The sequence below is a fragment of the Salvia hispanica genome, chromosome 2 (assembly GCF_029641045.1).
Source record: "Salvia hispanica isolate PSC_SH4W2 chromosome 2, Shi_PSC_v1, whole genome shotgun sequence".
In the NCBI taxonomy this organism is placed as follows: domain Eukaryota; kingdom Viridiplantae; phylum Streptophyta; class Magnoliopsida; order Lamiales; family Lamiaceae; genus Salvia; species Salvia hispanica.
Window position 1 is genome coordinate 10,289,389 of NC_142693.1, and position 23,332 is coordinate 10,312,720.

The 23,332-nt window shown below is 35.4% G+C and overlaps 4 protein-coding genes and 1 long non-coding RNA gene across 5 annotated transcripts; 3 read left to right on the forward strand and 2 right to left on the reverse strand.

Moving 5' to 3' along the window:
• Nucleotides 1-262: 262 nt before the first annotated feature.
• On the reverse strand, nt 263-2,250 carry LOC125200836 (uncharacterized). Its single transcript, XM_048098634.2, has 3 exons — nt 2,083-2,250; nt 1,854-1,957; nt 263-903 (listed from the first exon to the last, which is right to left on the reverse strand). Exons 1-3 carry the CDS (start codon nt 2,217-2,219, stop codon nt 437-439), a joined length of 708 nt encoding a protein of 235 aa, XP_047954591.1. The 5' UTR covers nt 2,220-2,250; the 3' UTR covers nt 263-436.
• Nucleotides 812-2,211, forward strand: LOC148931548 (uncharacterized). The gene is made up of 2 exons (XR_016135288.1): nt 812-938; nt 1,807-2,211. It is a non-coding gene; the product is annotated as an uncharacterized LOC148931548 (long non-coding RNA).
• A 6,927-nt stretch (nt 2,251-9,177) lies between the features above and the next one.
• On the forward strand, nt 9,178-10,925 carry LOC125202860 (LOW PSII ACCUMULATION protein (DUF1995)). Its single transcript, XM_089063612.1, has 8 exons — nt 9,178-9,322; nt 9,633-9,680; nt 9,755-9,794; nt 9,876-9,976; nt 10,057-10,249; nt 10,332-10,430; nt 10,502-10,619; nt 10,704-10,925. The coding sequence occupies exons 2-8, from the start codon at nt 9,678-9,680 to the stop codon at nt 10,822-10,824; spliced, it is 675 nt and encodes a 224-aa protein (XP_088919738.1). The 5' UTR covers nt 9,178-9,322; nt 9,633-9,677; the 3' UTR covers nt 10,825-10,925.
• A 2,411-nt stretch (nt 10,926-13,336) lies between these two features.
• LOC125208333 (Galactose mutarotase-like superfamily protein) lies at nt 13,337-16,642 on the forward strand. Its single transcript, XM_048107922.2, has 10 exons — nt 13,337-13,501; nt 13,615-13,722; nt 14,184-14,294; nt 14,555-14,606; nt 14,826-14,963; nt 15,084-15,182; nt 15,508-15,605; nt 16,021-16,128; nt 16,210-16,291; nt 16,366-16,642. The coding sequence occupies exons 1-10, from the start codon at nt 13,443-13,445 to the stop codon at nt 16,429-16,431; spliced, it is 921 nt and encodes a 306-aa protein (XP_047963879.2). The 5' UTR covers nt 13,337-13,442; the 3' UTR covers nt 16,432-16,642.
• A 2,915-nt stretch (nt 16,643-19,557) lies between these two features.
• LOC125215576 (alpha/beta-Hydrolases superfamily protein) lies at nt 19,558-23,020 on the reverse strand. The gene is made up of 4 exons (XM_048117067.1): nt 22,379-23,020; nt 22,193-22,295; nt 20,098-20,270; nt 19,558-19,904 (listed from the first exon to the last, which is right to left on the reverse strand). The coding sequence occupies exons 1-4, from the start codon at nt 22,957-22,959 to the stop codon at nt 19,637-19,639; spliced, it is 1,125 nt and encodes a 374-aa protein (XP_047973024.1). The 5' UTR covers nt 22,960-23,020; the 3' UTR covers nt 19,558-19,636.
• Between the last annotated feature and the right edge of the window lie 312 nt (nt 23,021-23,332).

Sequence of the window (23,332 nt, forward strand, 5' to 3'; positions counted from 1 at the left end):
AAATAAAACGAAGATTTTAATTTCAAGATCATGTAAAAAAATTAAAAGAAATAAAATAAGCAAGACGAATTAAGAGAAGAAATTGTTACTCCAACCATTCACGGGTAAAACGGTGATAATATCCAACTCTATTTTATGAATTACTTTATGAATTACGGGACTATAAAATCAATTCTTGATGCTAGCACTGAACGTGCTCCGTTTTATACTAAAATCTAATTTAATTATACTAAAAAATACAGAGTAACATGAGATGTAGATGTAAGGATGTAAAACTGATACTACGTATTAGTTATAGTGTCAAAGTAGACAAAATTGAACTATAAACCTTTGATAATTCTACTAAAGCCGTAGAATTAGGCGTATATGCGTATATGCGTAGCTACCTAAACCAAATACTACTCTGTATATATCAACTTGCGGAAATCATGACAGTTCACATATCTGCGGTGCTTACTCCTCTCATCTTATCTCCGAAATCGCCAGCAGCTTGCGAAGCCTTTTCTTTAGCTTCCTCGTACCTCTTCTTATCCTGCTCGGACATCGAAGCCTTAGCCGATGTGTATGCGTCTTCGAGCTTCGACTTGGCATCTCCATAACTCTGGGAAGCTTTGTTATACGCATCAGAAGCTCTCTCTTTGGCCTTATCTGAGCCTGATGCGTAGGCTTTGTACGTCTTATGTTTTGCATCCCCGGCCAAATCTAAAGCCGAATCGCAGGCAACTTTGTTATATGCATCTTTATCACTTGCTGTTTTCAATAATCTGTGTGCTTGCCCTGAAGCAGATTCATAGGCATTGTTGTTCTGCTCCTCATTTGCACCAGAAGGCAAACCCCATTCCTTGGCACTGCCGACTGTATCTGAGGTGCTGCCCGCTACGTCGGAAGCATACTTGGACGTCTCTGCCCACCAATAAAAATATTGGTAGCTATGAAAAGTAAGAGCATCTCCGATTATTTACATTAAACTAAACTCAAATCCATTTTAGTATAAATGTTATATCAAAATACTATGATTTTACACTAAACTCATTTTAAAAAATATTCCCTATATTATGCATTTTTTACCCACAACATTTAACAAAGTTTTTGATTTTAGTTCTTTTTTTTTTATTTTTACTCTTAAAATAGATGGTCACACTTTCCTTTTTAGTTTGTCTCACAAAAAATATCACATTTCAATAACAAAGTTTTTGATTTTAGTTTTTTTATATTTACTCTCAAAATAGATGGTCACACTTTCCCTTTTAGTTTGTCTCACAAAAGATATCACATTTCAATAACAAAGTTTTTGATTTTAGTTTTTTTATATTTACTTTCAAAATAGATGGTCACACTTTCCCTTTTAGTTTGTCTCACAAAAGATGTTACATTTCAATTTTTAGAAAAAACTCTCTAGCACATTAATATAAATAATGACTATCACATTAATACTCCCTCCGTCCCCCATTAAGAGTCACTCTTTTCCATCTCGATCCGTCCCCAATTAAGAGTCACACTTCATTTTTACCATAAATAGTAAATAGGTCTCACATTCCACTAATTCAATTCACTCACATTTTATTATAAACCAATATAAAAAAATGGGTCTCACGTTCCACTAACTTTTTCAACCAACTTTTCTTTACATTTCTTAAAACCCGTGTCCGGTCAAAGAGTGACTCCTAATAGGGGACGGAGGGAGTATCTCCTAAAATTCAGTGTCATTCTCTAAGTATGTCATCTATAGAGTACTTTTTACTCAACAAAACAAAAATGTAATTAATTTTAGAGTATTATTGGCGCTATTTACATGTCCCATTTTAGGTTTTAATGTGCTACTGGAGACGGTCTAACAAAGGAAAAGGGGATACCGTATGCTGCGGAGCTGAGTGCGTCGGTGGACCTTGATGCAGCATCCGTTGTTTTCTCCACGACAATTTGAGCCACATTCTTGGTCTTCACCAGCCCGATCCCTCTTCACAAAAGGTGTTTTTTTTAATTACAAAACACATGAATGTAAAGCGCAAAACTTAATACTAGTATTGTTTTTTCACAAAGAAAATGAGGGAGAAGAAGAAAAGAGATAGGGGGTTTGTTTACTCGGATAATTTGTTGAGAGCCCAAGCAGTCCAAGAGCAATCCTGATCCTTGGCATTAGAAGCCTTCAACCGCTCCACACTTGCCAGACAAACCAACAACAACAAAAATAGCCTCATACACGTCATTGAATCTTTCATCAAAAATAGAGATGATGTAAGTATTCAATTTCCAAAAATTGATGGATAAATAAGAAGGCGGTTAGGTTGAAACGTGGCGGGTTGCATGATGACCAGGATTTGTGGAACGTCGCCACGTAATATCGCCAGTCATCTTCTCTTGCCATTTAGACAGCTGGTACTATATTTTAAACGTCCACGCTGAAGAAAATACAACCCTCTAATAGACAGGGCCCCAAAACCGATTGGCCTCGGGCGACCGGTTTTTGGGGCCCATTGCAGGTGGAAGGCCAAGGAAGGGGTGTCGAAACTGATGCCCGTAGATACCTGCACCCGATTTTAACTGAAATTATTGTCTCGATATCCGCTCTATACTGTGTTAGGTATCCTGCAATACCTGCATCCGACATGACAGATATTCGACCCGATCCAAAATTTTTGTTGTTTTGAAAATAATTTTTTTTTTTAATTTTTGATTGCATTATCTTAAAACCTGTTGATATAATTTAACATTTTGATGATAAAAAAGTCCACAAATCATTAGACATTGAACATCCACAATTTAATAAGTATAAGTATATGCTACTGGGGATGTATTCAGGTCAGAACGCTAAGTATAAGTAAAACTCAAAACACTTGCAGTCCATTGGATCATATGATCTAATGGTTAGATTAATGTCACGTGTCATCTAATAATGTAGAATTTTAGACTAATAATGTAGCTCGGATAATAATGTAGCATTTTAGTTTAATAATGTAGCATTTTAGTTTAGAAATGTACAGTTTTAGTCTTACAATGTACATTTCTAGTCTAATAATGTACCTCGCCTAATAATGTAGATTTTTAGTACCATAATGTAACAAATCACAGCCATCCAATCTAATGATCCAAGGGCTGTGATTTGTGCTGTGTTTTACGCTAAGATGCTGTAAGGACCATAACACACCCCTATGCTACTGTATGTATAATGCATGTGTGTTTAGCATATGCCACTGTAGGGGAGTATCAATTGCTAACTCATCATTTAATTACTAACTACAACTAATTTAAGGCCATAGAATTTTAGAAAACGTGTGGTCTACAATTTGTCACGTGTAATTTTCATTTTTATTAATAAACTAAAAAAAGATAAAAAAAAAAAAAACTCAAAATTAGGGTTTTGGATGAAAATGTCAATATAGTGTTTCGAAAATATCAACACAATGCTTTGAGAATGTCAATACAATGCTTTAAGAATGTTAACACATTGCTTATATTGACATTCTACATATATTATATGGACATATTTTATGTAGTATGTTTACATTTCTACTGTACAAAAAAATTAAAAATTTTCAATTTTTTTTTAAAATTTTGACGTCGGAACATATGCATGTAAGATATCGTTGGAATCCTTATGAAATTATATTTAATTTGATATACTCCCTCCGTCCCATTTTAGGAGCCCCGATTTACTACTTTTGGGTCTCTCACTTTAGGAGTCCCGGTTGTTATATTCCCTAATTGGTAATAGGCCTCACATTCCACTCACCTTTTTCCACTCACATTTTATTATAAAACTAATATATAAAAGTAGGACCTACATTCCACTATCTTTTTTCACCAACTTTCCTTTATATTTCTTAAAACTCATGCTGAACTCAACCGGGACTCCTAAAATGGGACGGATGGAGTATGTTATATAAATTTAAAGTTTTGGGATTTCTTTTAAAAGTTAGTTATTACTAAACATGTAGTTAATTGACATTAATACCCCTATTGATATTTTTTGGAATTAATCATATGGCCTTATTGACGTTTGTCCTTGTTCGTATTGACATTTAGGGATTGATAATCTAAGCCCTTAATTTTTGAATATCTAATGGCTATTATTTAGTTATAGTTAGCAATTAAGTTATGAGTTAACAATATAACACTCCCCTGCCACTGTATATATTAAAAAAATACATATGCTAATATTGGTATTTGTATGCAAACAAACACGTTTTACTCATACTTGAGGAAAAAAGATTAATAATAATAATATTAATATTAAAAGTTACAAAATATTAAACTAAAATCAGATAATTTTTGGGATTATTGGATATTCCAAGTGGGTATCGGGTATACCCGATACCCACAAAACCAAAAGTATGACTACCCGATCTCGACTCGTTACCCGTTTCCGTCGGGTAGTGTGTACCCGATACCCGACGGGCATCAGGTCAGGTGTGCGGGTACCCAATACCTGCTACCCGTTTCGACACCCCTACTGAGGAGGTTGTCGCGGCAAACAACCTTTGGTGCGACAGATTTTGCAGAGGCGCTATTGTGGGGCGGTTCCGCCGCAGAATCTGGCCCTGAATTTTAACTTTCAAAAAAAAATAATTTGAATTTTTTATTTTATAAATAACTCATTTCGCATCTTATTTTATCACTCATTTACTCCAATCTCTTCTCATGTTGTTCATATCTCTTATAAAAAATTCTGGTGGTCCCCTAAAAAATCCTGACGAATCTCCGATGTACCACGACGTTTCCCCAATCTACCTCAGCCTTCCCCCACGGAGCCTTCAACAGCCTATGTCAAGTTGCAGGATGAGATCTCAACTTTGCCAATGCGGGGAACTATGGCGATATGTATCGACAGGTGATGGGAACTCAAGATCTTGGTACCCTAGGAATGCATGGCTCCAACACAAACCCCAACTCTAATTTCCATGCCAACACCGACAAGTACGAGCTCTCGGACATGGAGTCATTAGGATCCCCTCCTGAGCAGGCTCCCCAAGCACACACAAGGGGTAGGGGAAGGGGGCAACAAAAGATCTTCACCCTGTCGGTCGCAAGCTCTACAGCGCCGTGGAGATGATGGTTTCAACTAGGTGTTGGGTCGACATCTCCGAGGATCCGATCTTCACGAACAACTAGAAGATCAACAAATTCTAATCGCGGATCTCTGGGATGTACCTTTCGCTGAAGCCGGCCTGGGAAAAGGAATGTAGCCCGAACCACCTCCACAAGCATTGAGCTCGAGTCAAAACGAATGTCTCCAAATTTGGCGTCGTCTACCAAAACACTACAAGGATGTGGGGCAACAACAAAAGTTTGGAAGATATCCGCAAGAAAGCCATGAAGACGCACTCGAACAACGGTATTAACCCTAATATATGTACTACAACATCTTTCTTCTCGTGAAGGATTTACATAAGTTCCAACCGGGGTATGATCCTGGTGATCCGAAAAGGACCAAGGTTAATGCTAGCGATAGCTACACCAGCAGCAACGAGGATGATGCCTTCGACTTGAACTCTCCTAGTCAATGCTAGCGATAGCTACACCAGCAGCAACGGGGATGATGCCTTCGACTTGAACTCTCCTATGGAAGAGAGTATTGGCACACAAGTTCCAACATAAGGCCGTCTATTTTGGTCAGGTTTACATAAATCTAGCGAATTTATCAAGTATTTTTCTTTATTTTGTTGAGTTACGTTGAGCTCAGTTTTTGGGATTTAAACCTCATCCATGGTATTCACTTGCTCTGTTTTAATTGTTACCTAGAGCAGTACGAAATTGTCTGAGTCCGGTCTGTTTTGCTTGTATGCTTTTTTTAACTCCATCCGTCCCACAAGAATGTGCACTTTTGGTTGAATATTGGTTTTAATGTACAATTGATGAAGCAAGAGAGGATTAGAAAGAAAAAATAATTAAAGTATTGTTAGTGGAGAATGGGTCCCACCTCAGTACCGGGATATCGAACACAAACAATATAATTGCAATTGACTATTATGTACTAAGCGTCATATACCACCTAGAGAAACAAGAGTTACTAGAAAAAAAAAACATGTAAATAAAGAAGATCTTTCACAATTATACTTAGCTAGATCTTTCAAAGGATAGATCTTTCACAATTATAGTTACACAAACAACAGTTATGATACCCTAGCACATATCATACTTAGCTAGAACGAGTCAAATAAATATTGCCTATGTGGCACAAAGTAGATCACATACACTAAAGTCGTCAATTCTAGATTTGCAACTCTCAAAAGTCAAAAGCATTTAGGCTCCTATATATTGTTCTCGCTCTCAATTAAAAGTATCATTTTAAGGAATTAATTGTAGCGTCAACTAAGCTCTTCTAATAAACAAACATCTTCTCACGATTATGTTGCAAGTCAATAGATCATTATAAAATGTACTATCACTCAAACATGAAGCATTATCCAACACTTAGAATCGAAGCAAGTAATAAACAAAACGGATACGAAAAAGTAAAATTATATAAACTAATAAAAGTTACTAACACATCCCAAGAATTCTTATAAATAGCTACTCATAGAGAAATAGAAAAAAATTATAAAATAAAGTACAAAATAAAGAAAAAGCAAACAAAGCCTAATGATTAATTGTTGTGCAATCTTTAGTCGTCTCTTACCTTGCTCCAATCTTCAAGAATGATGGATGGAATGACGGATGTAGGAATTAGGGTTGGAGAGTGGAGGAGGAGCCTTGGGGGCTCCCCGATTTTGGAGGCTATGAATGGGTTAAATATAATAAATGAGGATATGGGGTATATATAATGAATGAGGTATGGTGTCTTCCATGTAATAGTAGAGATGGAAATTTCGTGTTCCATAGGTTAAGTTTCACAATATAAATAGTTTCTTTCTTTCCTTCCTTGAATTTCAGCCTAAATTCAGCACTTGACAGCATTACGTGACGTTTGTAATGGCGATAACTTTATCCAAAGAACTCTGATTGTGATTTTCAAAGTACCATCACGAAGAACGTTCGAAGACAAAGAGAATGGAATGCAGAACGACCTAATCGGACTTCAAAATAGCTAGAAAAATGGTTAAACTAAGACTGTTGTGCATGACCGGGCCCAACGGGCCGCTGGAAAGAATCAGAACTCTCTCGATTCGTTTCAGCGACCACTGGCTTGGGTACAGCGGGCCGTTGGGTTGTGCTTCTTCTCCAACTTCAAGATTTTGACCTTTTTTATGCCCTTTTTCAGCTCTATTTTGCACATTTATTACAAAACACGTCAAAATACCAAAATGGCTAAAACATTCAAATAATGGACATGTAATGCTACTTTGATACTCAAAACGGACCTAATAATGGACTTAAAACAGTGTGAAATCCGTGCGTATGAGTTGTACGGACTAAAATGGAAAGAGTATATTTAATAAAACATAAATTACAAAGATAGAAGCCATCAAGATTAATAACAAAGAAAGAAGCCGCTGCTCAGGAATTCTTAAACCGAGATAATCCTCTAACTCCTTATTTATAGATATTTTTTTAAATGAATATTTAATTTATGTTAAAAAACATTTTCCTCTTCCTTTATTATTACAATAATAATACTTGAAAATATTTCATTGGGATGTTTTTATAATGAGTTTTCAATTTATATTCAAAAACCTTTTTACTTCCACTTCTTCCATTAGTATAACACGTGTGCCATGTACGAAATAAGATATTTTCAATTCATTAATTTTAGATTGTAAATTAATTAAAAAAATATAGAAAAATATCACTATAAAAAAATCGTAAGCAAAAAAATGTATATAATAAAAATGAACAAAATAAGTAACAAAATTTTGGTTATATGAAAAATAAAAAATATATTCGGTTTAAAATTGAAACATAATAAACATAAAATAATTGATCATAAATTATAATGTTCAAACATAAATTGTGGATATAAAAAATATCAAAATCATCTACAACAATAAATACGTTAAAGTAATAGTTAAAAAAAAAGAGTGCATAAAGTGATTGGCAATAAAACATGATGAAATAATTTGGGGTAGCAAAAAATATATTAATATATTCAAACAAAATAATCATCCTCAATCGCAAAACAGTTGAGAGATCAAATAAATAGCAAAACAAACATTATTAATACACGAACGTCATGAAATAGAAATAGAGAAGTCATATTATGACAATGTTGATGATGTTCAAAAGATTACCTCAAAAAGTGAGTCAAATTACTGCAGAAAATTCAATATTCAATGAAGATTATACTAAAAAAAACCTAGATATGTGTGGATAATAAATTACAAAATGTCATATTTATAATCTAAAAAATTACTATAAAACTTAACCCAAACCTTTCACTTTCTTCACTTAGAATAAGTTTTATATTCCTCATATCAAAACATCATAAAATATGATAAATGTTGGGGTCAGTAGATTTGGTATTATAAAAATATTAGTAATTCCTAATTAGTGAGTATATTAAAGAAATTTTAAAAGAGAGCGGAGGAGCCTAATTAATACTCCCTCCATTCCACTATAGTTGAAGCGTTTCTTTTCGGTACGAAGTTTAAGAAAAATATATTTATTGTATTAAAGTAAGAGAAAAAATAATAAAGTAGAAAAATGAATAAAGTAGATAGAATAAAGTGTGAGGAAATGAATCAATTATGAAGGAACTTTTCAAAATGAAAAAAATGATTCAGCCAAAAAAAATTATTTAAAGAGAGTAGAAGAGTTTGGAAAAGGAGTGCCTACTTTTATGAAGAAAATGAGAAAAAATCTAAGAAATTGTAAAAGAAAATGATAAAATATTTATTTATTAGTATTAATTATAATGAACCGTTCACATATTTATAATATGTATATGTATGATAAAAATATCTCTTATAAATTAAATCTGAATATAAACTAATCAAATAAAATTCTAATACAGTAACTTATAAAAATAAATATTAAGAATAGCACTAAGTTATATTCTTGTTTTATGGAGTTGATTAAATGAGAAAAAAGAAATAGTCCATCTAGATAGTACGGCGTATCCATGTCCACAAGCGAAATATTTATCCTGAATAAAATAAAATGAAAGAATGGAGAGAAATAGAAATACAATGGCATTGTTGAGTTTCCCAACCGTTTCTTGGTTTCCCGTTGTACACTCAACACCACTGGTGAGGATACAAATTCTTGAAACTTTAAGTATTAATATCGAGATAAATATCACAAATTCACGTCTTGTTTTTATTTATTGTTGTGTTAATAGTTAAATTCACGAAATCTTGCGGTTTTCAAATTTGGAGCTGGGAAGAGCGGCTCTTCCACGGAATTCGAAACCCAGTTTCCGCGTGATTATGATGAACTACTTAAGCAAGTAAGCATTGTTTATCCAATACAAGTTTTTTATTTTATCAAGTGTTGCGCCTATAACATACTATTACCTCAATAGAAGTTCACATTCACAAATTTTAAAAAATGTCAAAAAAAGTTAACGGGATATGAGTCTCACTTTTATATTAATGTTTTGTATAAAATGTGAGTGAAATGAATTACTGGAATATGAAAATTGTTTACCATTTATGCTCACTAGGACGGACTAAGATGACAGAAGTGAACTCTTATCGTAGTAATATGCATATCTTGCTTGAATCCCTCCTCTTAACAACTTTTCTAACCTTTAACAGGCTAAAGAAGCCACTGAATTTGCATTAAAGAACAAAAAACAGCTGATGGTCAGTCAATCTTGGTCTGTTCATTTTGTTTTCAAGTAGAAAAATATTACTACTATCATATTCAAAATCCTCAGGAAATAGAATTTCCTACCTCGGGTCTGGACTCTGTGCCAGGTAACTAAGTCTCCTTTTTGCCTTGCAATTAGTATTCACAAAACTCAAGTTTTGTTACAGACACAGTTTCTTCTTTGCTAGGCGATGGTGAAGGCGGTATAGAAATGACGGGGAGCTTGCAACTGATCCGTGAATACTGTGACCTTCTTGTTAGTCCTGAGAAAACCACCCGGACTAGAGTTGTAAGTATGTCTCTACAAGTACAAAATTACACATCATATATAACTTTATACTACTACTATATCTGAACAACTATTTGCAGTTCTTGCCCGAGGCCAATGAAGTCGAGTTTGCAAGAAAATCAGTTTTTGGAGGTTCTTCTCTCAAATTAGACTACTTAACAAAACCATCATTCTTTGAAGATTTTGGTTTCGTGTCCAAGGTTAAAATGGCAGACCGAGTAAAGCCCGAAGACGAACTCTTCCTAGTTGGCTATCCATACTTCAATGTTAATGGTATTGGTATTGCACATTTGGTTCATCTTTTCGTCGTAAATAAAATGGTTATTCTTATATATATATGTATGTACATAAGCAGAGATGCTGGTGGTGGAAGAACTGTACAAAGAGGCTGTAGTTGAGACGTCTCGAAATCTGATTATTTTCAATGGGGAGCTGGATAGAATAAGATCAGGCTGTATCCTTTGTATGCAAAATTGTTGTTGTTATGTAGAAGAAAATCAGTTTTTTCCCATGACAAGCTAAAAGATTATCCAGCATTCTTCTATCCAAAACTAGCTGCACTCACCCTCTCATTTTTCCCCAAGATGGAGACCGTCTATTATATTCACAACTTTAAAGGACGCAACGGGGGTGTGCTCTTCAGGTTTGGTCTCTTGCTACTATGCTACATCCTCTTGGATAGATTAAGTTTTAGTTTTATACTCTCTCTCTGTGTCTGTGTCCCCAGGTGCTATCCTGGACCATGGAGGGTTCTAAGGAAAATGAGAAACGAATACATATGTGTGCATCAACAGGAAATGATGCCATCACTCAAGGAAGTTGCCTTGGAAATTCTTCCTTCCGCATGATCTCTGACTTCATATTTCATCATTCTTTTCCCACCCTTTCTTGTTGATAATCACAACATTTTATTTATTTAGATTAATGCTCTCTTCTTGTGTTTTTTGTATATGTTTTTTTGAATATGCATGTTAAGAACACACAACACAATTGAACCGAGAAACAAATAATAATTGAGCTTTAGGGAAAATTGTTAAGAGGCAGTTTGATTATATGCCTTTCAACCATTCTTCGCTCCAAAACAGCTTGTGGTGCAGCTGTGATATATGGATGGATCACATCATGAATTTGTACTTAGCTGGGATTGTATGCTACTTCTCCAATCTTATCATGTCTGCTCTTATTGAATTTTGTGTATAAGCTTGAAGCTTTAGCAGCACCCAATCTCCAATCATGCCATACTTGTATGACTGCAAGTTAAACCTTAATAGTAATTGTATGTTCTTTTCCCTATCTCTTAAATGGATGTCAAAGCCTCTATATTAGTCTCCAGGAATACAAGGAATATGCAGTTGATGCACTATCTTTTCATGATTTGTACATTATAAATACCCTACTTCTCATCTCATTTCATCATCTTTTCACTCCAATGACACTGTCTCTTTTTTATTTTTCCCACTCCCTGCTCGAAATGAATCCCAGCGACGTTAATCTTGCAGGCACCTTAGAGCAGTACATGTTGGCCTATGGTTAGCGATATTACAAGAGGGTAATGCAGCGACGACAACAACAACATGAAGAAAATGCACCTAGGCCAATCCTCCATCTGGAGCCGGTCTTTGAGAGCATGCCTTAGCCCCCGAACGGCTAGTCGCAGACTACTTTGCTGACGAACCACGGTGGGGCCCAACTGTTTTTCACCGGCATTTTAGAATAGGGCGAGGTCTTTTCTTAAGCACTGAAAACACGTTGGAGGGGGTGATGAATACTTCTAGCAATGTCCCAATGCCAGCGGTACTCGGAATCTCGACGCTACAGAAGTGCACGATTGCATTTATCGGTTGGGTTATGGAGGCGCGAAAGAAGATCTATTTGATGCGCAAATGTTTGAAGAACTTTTGTCGTGGAGTTGTTGAGGCTTTTGGCAACACTTATTTACAAAGGGCAAACACCAACGATTGCCAATCTCTGTTGAATTTGCACGAGATTGACTCACAAATTTTCGAGTAAGATAGGAAGCATTAATTATATGCACTAGTATAGGAAGAATTGTCCGACCGCGTGGAGAGGTCAGTTCACGAGTGGGTACAAAGGCACACACCCCACGATGATTCTCAAAGTCATTGCTGACCAACGACTTTAGATGTGATATGCTTACTTCCGTGTGGTTGGGTCAAACAATGACATCGACGTCTTGAACCAGTCGCCTCTATTCAATGAAGTATGTCGTGGTAGAGGCTCGACCTTCGAATTCACAGCCAACGGCCGACCGTATTGTTTAGGGTACTACTTGGCTAAAGACATATACCCGAGGTAGCCCGTATTTTTCAAGTCGATCACTTCCCCAACGGATGAGAGGATAACTTTATTTGCTCAAAGGCAAGAGGCAGCCCGCAAGGATGTTAAGCGAGCATTTGGTGTGCTGCAATCACGTTGGGCAGTAGCGAAAGGCCCGGCATGTTTCTTCTACAAATCTTGTTTCGGTGATATCATGTATGCATGCTCCCCACAAATCTTGAACCTTTTTTTAGTTTGTTTCTCGCTGTACTTTTTTCAGCATTTTATATCATGCATGTTTTAATAATGTGTTTCTATATCTATGTTATTTGTTATTTTATTTTATTTTTTAACTTAAAAACTCAAAAAAGAGTGAAAATGATGAAATAAGACTATCTCCAATGGTACACTAAACCTAAAATAGGATAGGTAATTAGGTCTAATAGTACTCCAAAATCAATATCTTTTTTTGTATTTGAGTGAAAAATATCTATCTTAAGGTTTACACAAACCTAAACCAAAATCTTTTTCAAATTTTGTGAGTATAAAATAATATAGATAATATTCTTTTAAGTTTGAGTTTAATGTAAATGATTGAAGATGCTATAAGTTACTCCATAGATTTTAGGGTAGCTTTTGAGACTCTGGCCATGCTGTTAAAAAATGGTGAAAAATGGATTATAAAGGCACCAAGAGAGAAAGGGAAATTGAGAAGGTATATTTCTTATTTACCTTCTCAAAAAGGTAATTATACTTTCTTAGAAAGTATTGTACTCCAAGAAAAGAAGGTAAATTAAAAAGAAAAATAAAAATAACTAACATTTTACTCTATCTACCAAGAAGAGGTAAATATATTTTCTCGCAATGAAAAAAGGTATTATACCTCCCCGTACACCCTTTCTATTGGAATATGAATTTTTTTCAAAAAATAAATAAATGTGATAGTTATTTTCTTTACCTTTTCATTTACCGCGTCTCTCGGAGATGTTGTAGGCCTTTAGGCCAAACCAAACACACGTTATTTTTCAATACTATCATCGTCCCATTTTTTATTTTTTTTCGTTTGTTTTTAGTTGCGATTGTGTGATGGACAAATAAAAAAATCCTCTACAAATAAGAAAAGAGAAATATAAGTAGTAGAAATTTGTGCATCACTTAAACAAAAGAATCTGAATCAGTCTTAGCGAAGATGGTGGCGCTGCCGATGACATGCTCTTTCTCCGCCGCGACACCTCGCCGAGTCAGCCGGTGAGTTCATCCCGCATCCTCGGATATTGACGTCTACAATTTGATTGTCTTTTCTTTGCTTTAGAGAGAAAAAGAGCCACACAAAAACCCCTAAATTTTGTCTTGATTCACAGATTTTCTGGTGTAGCAATGGCTTCCGCCGGCGCCAAGGTCGAAAATGTTAAAGTTGGGCAGGGTTTGGGCGATTTGCCCAAGGTCGTTTTGACTTCTGTTCATGGAAGGTATTTTAATTTATACATTTCTTCATTCAAAATTTTATTGCTTTTGCAAATGCTACTAAAGTTTGGCCATGCTATATGCTGTTGGTTGAAACTCGGAATTGAGCTCTATTTTAAAGTTTAATACTGTCTGAAAAGATTTTCCTTAATCCTGATTGGGATATATTCACTTCATTTAATCATCCAAAACCAAAATAATCAAGCGCCTTAGAGTGTCAAAGTAGTAAGCATTGTATAAAAATGAATAATTTTGGGTTTTTTGGTGTCAGCTTTTTACAAGCTGTTATGGTTGCTTACCAGTTACCCCACAGTTTTACTCAACCTACATTACTAGTACTTACCTTGTTCTTTCAAAATGTATAGTAATGCTTGATGTTTGACCAACTCCTGAGGCCATCTTGAATATGTTCATTCAGTATTCTAGAATTTGCTAACTTTGATTATCTGTGTCCATTCTTTTTCAGTGAGGCGGAGTTGTACCTCTATGGAGGTTGTGTGACATCATGGAAAGTAGCAAATAAGGACCTCCTCTTTGTTCGGCCAGATGCTGTGTTTACTGGGCAGAAGCCCATCAGGTATGGAATGTGATGTTAAATAATGATTACTCGAAAATTTTAAAATATGTAAAAAGCAAATTCCTTATCTGATAGTATTAGTTTCATTGCTACTAGATATTTCCTTTTGCCTAAGCCCTAATCAAGCTATGTGATCTTGCATTTTGTCCAACAGGACGGTTTTCTTTCATTGTTGAGGGTTGATAATACTTGTTCTCCTTTCAACCATAAATTTGAGAATAACTAGTTAAAGTATGCTTTCTTACTTTCTTTGGAAACAGTGGAGGAATACCGCACTGCTTTCCACAGTTTGGACCTGGAGCAATTCAGCAGGTAATTCATTCTTTCTCCTTCACCCCTAAACAAAAGTTCTTTTCTGTTGTTATCTTAACTGTGTATAATTAAAGAATTTGCTGAGGCTCCAACATCTTGGTTACTGAGCTGAGAGCTATTAACATTTGAAACACGGAACTTAGTCCTGCTTTATTTATAAGACTTTCACTTGGTGTATCTTCAATGCTGAACAGAACTACTTTTAATACATGATTGCAGCATGGATTTGCGAGAAATATGAGTTGGTCCATTGTTAGTTCTGAAACTGTGAATGGAAATCCTTCTATTACTCTGGAGCTGAAAGATGGTCCATATAGCCGTGCTATGTGGGATTACAGTTTCCAGGCTCTATATAAGGTTAAAAAAATTTACTATGTTGTTTCTGGTACTAGATTTCATTTTTTTCATCTGTTAACTTTCTAAACAACATTCAATATGCTTCAGCTCAGCTTTACTCATATGCTCTCTCACTTGCAGGTTACTCTCGATAGCAATGCCCTCTCAACCGAGTTAAAAGTAACAAATACTGATGCAAAGCCTTTTTCATTTACTACTGCCCTGCATACATACTTCCGGGTAAGTATTTTCTATATTTTCTTTCTTTTTAGAGATTGGTTATCGATGTTCCATGATTACTTTAAGAAAGTAGAAGTACCAGTTAAAATTGTGTTGGGATTTCATTAACTAAAATAGCAATGATTATTGATTAACTAAAATTGTGGGTGACTTTGTCAATAATATATATAGTATTGGTTAGTTTTGGATATATAGAAATATTTCTTATCTATAACTTTACACCACAATTTTATCACTAGTTAAGATCTGTAAGTAAATTATGAAATTGTCAGGGTTAAATTTCTTATATATAGGCTTCGGTAACTGGGGCATCTCCTATATATAGGCTTCAGTAACTGGGGCATCTGTAAAAGGTTTGAAGGGCTGCAAAACGCTGAACAAAGATCCCGATCCAAAAAACCCAGTGGAGGGCAAGGAGGAAAGGTATTCACCTAATATAATCTATCAGTAATTTACTGTAGCGAACTTAGAGTTAGCAAAAATACATATTGGGGACAAAGTATATCTGGATGAAAATATAAATGCCACTAAACAAACATATAGCACCTGTAGGAATAGACTTTTACATCTTTTTGTTCGTTTATTTGAATCCTGCTAATACTAAATAAACATCACTAAATTTAGCACCATGTAAACTTTGTGATTTCTCAATTTTGGTTCTTCCAATGTTAATTTTGCTAGTGCTTTCCTTTTCCATATAGCCGGTTCTTAGGATAGTAATTTATGGTCTTAGTTGCTAGAGCAACATTTTCTCTCATCACAGTAGCACTTTCTACATTAATCAAGCAGAAGCAATATATATACAGATTACTTCCTGACCTTCACTTTGTTTTCATAGGGCTCTAGTCACATTTCCCGGATTTGTAGATTGCGTTTATCTCGAAGCACCTACGCAGCTGCAGCTTGACAATGGTTTGGGGGGTGTTATCACCATAAAGAATACAAAGTAAGTGAGATGCTTTGTCTCATTCTTTCTTTATTCCATCTTAACGCTTGCACGGTCTTGATTGTCAACTTCTGTTCACAGTTGGTCGGATGCTGTTTTGTGGAACCCGCACCTAACAATGGAATCGTGCTATAAAGATTTTGTATGTGTTGAAAATGCCAAGGTACGGGAGATCATCAGATTATTGTTTGCAGTAAAAATACAAATTTCTGATAATTTCTACTTTTCATGACTCAGATTGGAGAGGTTAAGCTAGAGCCAAATGAGTCTTGGACTGCGTCGCAGCATTTAAGCATCGTTTGAACTGCTGATAAGATCGGCCTTGGTCCCGTTCGAGCCGTACAGTGAATAAAGTCATGTGAAAAGCAGATGTATCTCTGTTTTTAACTTGTGAGTATAATTTATCTCATCTACAAAATTTCACGTTTTTGGGTGTTGTTGAATCAAACTCATGACACCAAATCAATCAAAAATGTATACTTAAGTGCCTACCAATGTTAATAATTTTCTTTCACTTGCTTCAAGAGTATTTACCAAGTAAAGGGCGTACTGAGATGTACCCGGTAATTGACTCATTGCTTACAACCGAGTAGAGGATTATTTATCTCACAAATTTAATCTGCTCAATAAAATGTAGAGAAAAAAGTAAGAAAGAGGAAAAAGTAAAGAGAATAGTAGAGAAGTGGATAGACTAAGACATAGAATAAAGTAGGAAAGGAAAAGTGAGGTCATCTTCAACCATTGTCCATTTATGTCAAACTCAAACCCATTTTTGAGTATGTCACACCAAAAAGTAGTTTTACTCTAACCATTTACACCATATTTAAGTTTACACCATTTTTGAGTATTTAGCTAACAAAATTTTAGAGTAAACAACATATTTGGTGTTATTCCATTGAAAATCCTAAAAATGGGTTTGAGTTTGGTGTATGGTTGGAGAAATTGTCTACACAAAAAATGAATTTTGGTGTATGGTTGGAGATGTTCATTATTGTCATTTAGGGAAATAATTTCTCAAAATGGAAAAATGACTCAATGGACAGAGGGAGTATTAATTTTTTGAGTAAATTATTTCTCAAAATATTAGAAAATTATTTAAATAATACTAAAACTTACCGAGTAAGCTTATTCTCATAAGCAAATAGCAAAAATATGTAAATTAGTAAAATAATTGTCCAATATATCGATCCCCATACTTGTCCAGTGATCAATAGGTTAATTTAATGGAGTAGTATTAAGTTCACCGAATACGCTTTTGATGGGACATAGATCAATAGACTAATTGATAGAATTGTTTAAAAAAATATTTGTTTTCTATATTTTTTAATAATATATAATTGCATTTGTAATTTCCCACAACAACATTTACTTTGTAATATTTATCAGTATATTTTGATAAATTATATAAATATTTATTTATTAATCTATTTATTTAGTAATAATTGTGAAGTATATAAATAGTAGTAGAACTTTTTTTTGAGAATTTATTAATAAATTTATTTGAAAATAAGATTCTAAAAAATATTGAATGGAAAGGATGGGGTGAGCATAAATTTATTTCAAATATTAAAATTGTAAAATATTAATCCCTCAATCCACCAATAGAAGGAGAATTTTGGGTTTTAAGAAATGTATAATCATCAGTTAGTTGAAAAGGTTAGTGGAAGTTGGTCATACTTTTATATTATTAGTTTTATAATAGAATGTTAGTGAAAGTGTAACACCCCAATTTTTTCTTATTCCATCCGTCTCTCATAATTTGTCACCATTTGATCCGATATGGATTTTAAGAAATGTAATAGAAAGTGGATTGAAAAAGTTAGTGGCAAGTAGGTCCCACTTTTATATATTAATTTTATAATAAAATGTGAGTGGGATTGAGTTAATGGAATATGGGATCCACTGTCAAAAATAGTAAAATTGAAAAGTGATAAAATTTTAGGGACGGACAGAAATGAAAATAAGTGACAAATTTTCAGTGATAGATGGAGTACCCTTTTTAGTTGAGCTTGAAACAACATTTATTTTCAAGCCGATCCGTTAATCTTTGTTTATTTTCAAGGCTTAAGAGAGTTTTGGACCTTCACGGTCAATCAAGAAGAATTCTAATTCGTTTTTTGAGCTACTTTACCTAAGAAGTCTTTTCCACCCAAATTAATTCTTTTCGAGCCCAAGTGAATAGTTCTTTTTAAAGCTTGAAAACTAAATCTTTTAAGCCCAAGAGTGTTTCATTTAGGGCTCAAACTAGATTGTCTCACTCCATAACCTGCGTGACTTTTTGATATCTCATTATCCAGTCAAGAGTCACAAATTGAAACCACAATTAAGAATCTAAGATCGCATGTTATTCCAACCGTCACAACAATCTATAATCTCCATATACTCCTTTCTAAATTTCCTTTTTCACACCTAAATACGCAAACAAACTTCAAGCAAGGAGACGAGAGAGTGAGCAGAGGCGTAGAGATAAGAGGGCGGCGACCAGCATGAGTCGCACAGCAGCCCCCCAGCAAGACGACGATGAACACAGAGACGGAGAGAGACCGCAGCGACGCGGTGTTATATTGGTGGACGGAGGGAGTAATGAATGGACGTAGGGTATTATACCAAAATTGAAATTGCTAGTTTTTATATGGACAAAAAAAAAAACTTATCTACTGTTCGTAAGAAGACAAAGTAACATGTCGAAACAGTATACTCACAATAGTCTCCTTTATATATCTCATTTTTTCACGACGGTTCTCTTTTATTTTATTTTTAATAAGTAGACTACACATTTTTCACTGAAATATTTTACTCACCATTATTATAAATTAATGTATAAAAATAAAGTTCACCTTCCATTAATTTTTTTAATTCACTTTCTTTCACAAAATCAAATAATTTTTTAAAACTCACAATAATCAAATACGGGATACCACCGGATGGAGTACTACCAAGAAAGCCCAAATATGCTCTGTACAACGAGTTATGCATATTTATAAATGAGATATAGGCACCTAATATCATGGAACTTTTAAAAAGTTGAGTTTTACCACGAATATTGATATTGGCAAATAATATCACGAACTTTATCTTGGGTTTTGTTATTTCCCACTAGTGAAAAAATTCCGGCTATATTAATAGGTTGAAGAACAAATTTGGAGGGTGTGTTTAAAGAAAAACTACTCTCAAAGATTGAAAATCTTGAAACTCTCGAAATTTTTGTCAAGAAATTACAAAAAAAATCCGTATCATGATATTATTTGCTGAAATTTATTCATTGATGGAAAATAATAAACTCGGTGTACAGTTCATGATATTATTTTTCAATTTCAAAATTCGTGGAAATGTCCAACTTTTAAAAAGTTCCATGATATCTCTTTATAAATAATTAAATAGATCCATTTATAAATAATATTCTTACACGTGAAATAATAGTGTTACAAATATAAAATGACGCTTGTGGTTAAAATTAATTGTTCCAAATATGAGTTGTTCTTAATAAAAATTAGTACTACTATTGGCTCTACAACTTCCCTACAAAGCTCAAACATTCTTTCAAAAAATTGTCGAGTTGAGAAGCATACACATCAGGAAATGTTCGATAATGATCCACGTGAGGAGATGAGCCAAAATCAAAAGAGAAGACGTGTTGTTTCCCATTTTTCCTCTGCTCATCTATGAATGTCTCGACTCTTCGAAATGGGATAACCTTATCTCCAGTACTATACAGATACAGTTGAGGACAAGGAGGCTGACCCGTCGAGAGGATGGATATGATCTTTCGCAGTCTCCTGTTACACAAAGCAATATAACTCTTCATGGGAGACCTTTTTCAGTCGCTTCACTACTCACGTTATGATGCAATGCAGATAGAGAGATTTATCATAATGAAACCCAAAAAACTACAGGCTACCTTACCCATGTTTAGAATTGAGCTACCTCAAACACAAACTCAATTCCTATTCATACTGAATGAGCTTTTACCTGTTTACATCAGGCAAGTTAAGAAGAAAGGAGAACAGCTTCTCAAATGCACCCAACATCAAGGTTTCAACACAAAAGGGATGTGATTTGTTCGATTGAGCTGTTTCTGTGGATGAATAAGTAGCTGAGCTGCTTTTCTTTAGCAAAGCAGTGGTAAAGCCAGCAGCCCAAACCTGAAACAATCCAAATCATTTTCTGCCAGCCACACTTCTTAGCAAAACCAATCAATAAGGTATCCATAAACCAAGGTCAAGTAAACATCACAATTCACATACCTACAAAGGGATCTTTACATAAACAATCATGCTTTAAATTTTATCCTTGACTTATTTCTAACCCACTACACCACAATCACCATTACTTAAGCACTACAGTTTACAAAATAATCAGCAACGTGTGAATCTCAAAATTCAGAGCCTGTGTCAAGTTATAAAGGGGAGCTATGCACAGGCAAGAAGGTTGGATAAGATAATATGTTATAGCTTGCTTTGTTTGTAGAAAGCTCAATCAGCAATTCAAAAACCACCATCACGATCTTTCCTTTCTTCGGTGCTGCCCTTTTTTTATGAGGGATGGAGTTGGGGTGTATAGTATAATAAAGAAAGTCTGCCCAAAGAGCTTAGCCAAGAGTGGATCCTTCCTAATGGTTTTTGTGCATGCCGCAAAGCAAGTTAGAACCCACTTCCATATAGTCCTTGCTTTATAGATGCCATACTGCCTTAGTTAGGTTCTTACCTCAGGTATTGGATTACACTAGCAGACGGAGCAGGCTCTATTCATATCATACAGGGAAGAGGCAACAATGATTAGACAAGGCAATGGACGCATACTAGACCTAGATGAGAACTAGTTTCAAAATATCATCCAATCCATACATTAAAGAACTCATCCTCAATGCCCACGACATCGGCACCTACAACGTTCCAGTCAATTGCATTGATTACCCTGTTAGCTGTGTAGAGACAACAGTTGACCCATATGTTACAACACCCACCATCTTCGCTTCATGTACCACCCTACATCACCCCTCACCCCAAGGTTCTACTTCTTATTTCGGTGACTCTGATATCTCTGGCAAGTGAAGATCCACTGGCTGGGGAGATAGTGCCACTGGTTCAATTAATTTTGTTGTACCACCACCCCCAATTATCAAGAATGGGGGGTGCACCGGGGCAAATAGGTAAAAACCTTGGGCGCGGGACAACATGGTACAATAACAGTCTAAAAATTGAATAATTCAAAACAAACAGAAGTTAGAATTACCACAATTCCAGATAATTACAACTGATTTAAGTTTGTTACTAAATTTACAGTTAAAAAACTAGTTTAAGACTATAATCAACAAAAACACTTATCTCAATCCTGTATCTGAAAATGCTTATCATAAATTACAGAACATTTGCACATATTGGTACTTAACAATTTATTAGAGTAGTAAAGACTTACAACAGCAGTTGTACACCGATTAGTGAGACCTACGCCAATTGTAATAAATGCATTTAATAGATCTATACCAGTTGTACACTAATAGTGAATACACGTTTAAAATTTTCAAATATGAACAACATATTAAGAAGGTGAGCCCCTTCATCTTCCTTAGCAGTCAACTCTAATCCTCTAAAAGCCACTGCCGAAAGTCTGACCAGACACCGCATATAACTTTCAATGCTTGCGCACTAGGGGTGGCAGTGGCTTCTTCAGCTCAATTCGTTATTTTGGCTAGGAAAACAAATGGGGAAATCTGGGGAGGTGATGAGTAGTCGATCACCAGAGGAATCGTGGACCGCTGTCGCACCAACCGGTCGAAATTAGATTTTTTTTTTCCCAATGGTTTCTGGTCCGAAACCGAGGCCTAGACTCACAAGACAAGACTAAGTCTTTGTATGTGGAGAATTGAGATTTAAGTACGAGGCCGAGTCCACCCAAACAGAAAAGATATCATAAGACTAAAGCCATGTCTAATCAACCCAAACCAAACACCTATCATCTTACACATGTTGAAAAACTAAAACTCTAAAACATCAAAACTAGGCAAAAACTATCAGTTATATGTCATCCAACAGTAACACAACAAAATGGGTGCACCAAAACAAACCTTGGGATCGATATCAGGGTCTCCTCCTGAATCCACTACACATCCTTTAATCTTCTCCAACAAATCCTGCCTATCCTTCAAATTATCAAGAATGGCACCATACCTGCGATCAAACCAAACCCTAAATTAATAACAACAAAATCCCAAACCATGAAACACCAACATCAACTATAGGACTCGACCTACGCTAGCCAGCCAGTGTTGCTGAAGGTATGGAAGATCAAGATGCGATCGCGGCCACCGTGATCGGACAGCCACGCCGCAAGCTCATCGGCAAGGCTCCGCACCCTCTCCTCCAACTTCCTCCCCAAATCGAAGGAAAGCACATCCATTACGGAAGCAACAAACGTAACGGCATGAATCCCCCTTGCGTTGTACATCTCGACGTACCGCCTCAGGTGCTTCGGCTTTGCCCCCAACCACCCAAGTATCACCACCGCGACCTCGGAATCGGTATGGCTAGCGCCGATACTGTTTCGCTGATCGATAGGTGTTGCCCCATGGGCGAAATTCCAGCGGAATGAGGAGTTTTGGTTCCCGAATAGGAGGCGATCGGCGGAGATGGAGAAATTGGGAGGCGCGGAAAAGGGAAATGGATTGAAAGAGGGGAATTTGGAGGAGTGGTGATTGTTGGAAAGGAGGGAGAGAGAAGGGAATCGGTGTGGGGAAGAGACGGATTGACGTGAAAGACGAGGGAGGTGGTAAAGGGGGAGTGAAGTGGGAGAACGGCGGTAGGAGGAGTGGAGAATGTAGGCGGAAGTCGCCATTGATTGGAATGGGGACCTTGCCTTGCTTGGAGACCCAACCCCCAAAATATATTTCAAACTTAATTTGTTTGATTAGAGATATAAATGAGAGATTCTTTAATACTCCCTCCGTCCTACAGGTACTAGTTTTCCTGATAATCCAAAATAACAAAAAATACAAAGTATTGATTCAATCCCATCCAATGTTAAGTGATGAGCTTTGTTTAGTGAATTAGTTTTCAAAATACACTAATAAAGATAAAATACTAGATAAATATTTATAAAATTTAAATACTTATTGAAACTAGAAATTTGAAAGAGTTAAAATGCAACAGAGCTAGATTTGAATTAGATTCTTTACTTGATTGAATTGATGGATGAAATGGTTACAAGA

Coding starts and splice junctions, on each gene's coding strand:
- LOC125202860 (XM_089063612.1), top strand. Junction 9,795..9,875: donor GGGTCTGGACTCTGTGCCAG/GTAACTAAGTCT, acceptor CTTCTTTGCTAG/GCGATGGTGAAGGCGGTATA. Junction 10,431..10,501: donor GGATAGAATAAGATCAGGCT/GTATCCTTTGTA, acceptor ACAAGCTAAAAG/ATTATCCAGCATTCTTCTAT.
- LOC125208333 (XM_048107922.2), top strand. CDS start 13,443: ATGGTGGCGCTGCCGATGACATGCTCTTTCTCCGCCGCGACACCTCGC. Junction 13,723..14,183: donor TTGACTTCTGTTCATGGAAG/GTATTTTAATTT, acceptor ATTCTTTTTCAG/TGAGGCGGAGTTGTACCTCT. Junction 16,292..16,365: donor TATGTGTTGAAAATGCCAAG/GTACGGGAGATC, acceptor TTCATGACTCAG/ATTGGAGAGGTTAAGCTAGA.
- LOC125215576 (XM_048117067.1), bottom strand. CDS start 22,959: ATGGCGACTTCCGCCTACATTCTCCACTCCTCCTACCGCCGTTCTCCC. Junction 20,271..22,192: donor ACCCTGATATCGATCCCAAG/GTTTGTTTTGGT, acceptor GGATTGTTTCAG/GTTTGGGCTGCTGGCTTTAC. Junction 19,905..20,097: donor AACTTGCCTGATGTAAACAG/GTAAAAGCTCAT, acceptor TTTGTGTAACAG/GAGACTGCGAAAGATCATAT.
- LOC125200836 (XM_048098634.2), bottom strand. CDS start 2,219: ATGAAAGATTCAATGACGTGTATGAGGCTATTTTTGTTGTTGTTGGTT. Junction 1,958..2,082: donor GCTCTCAACAAATTATCCGA/GTAAACAAACCC, acceptor CCTTTTGTGAAG/AGGGATCGGGCTGGTGAAGA. Junction 904..1,853: donor ACTCAGCTCCGCAGCATACG/GTATCCCCTTTT, acceptor ATTGGTGGGCAG/AGACGTCCAAGTATGCTTCC.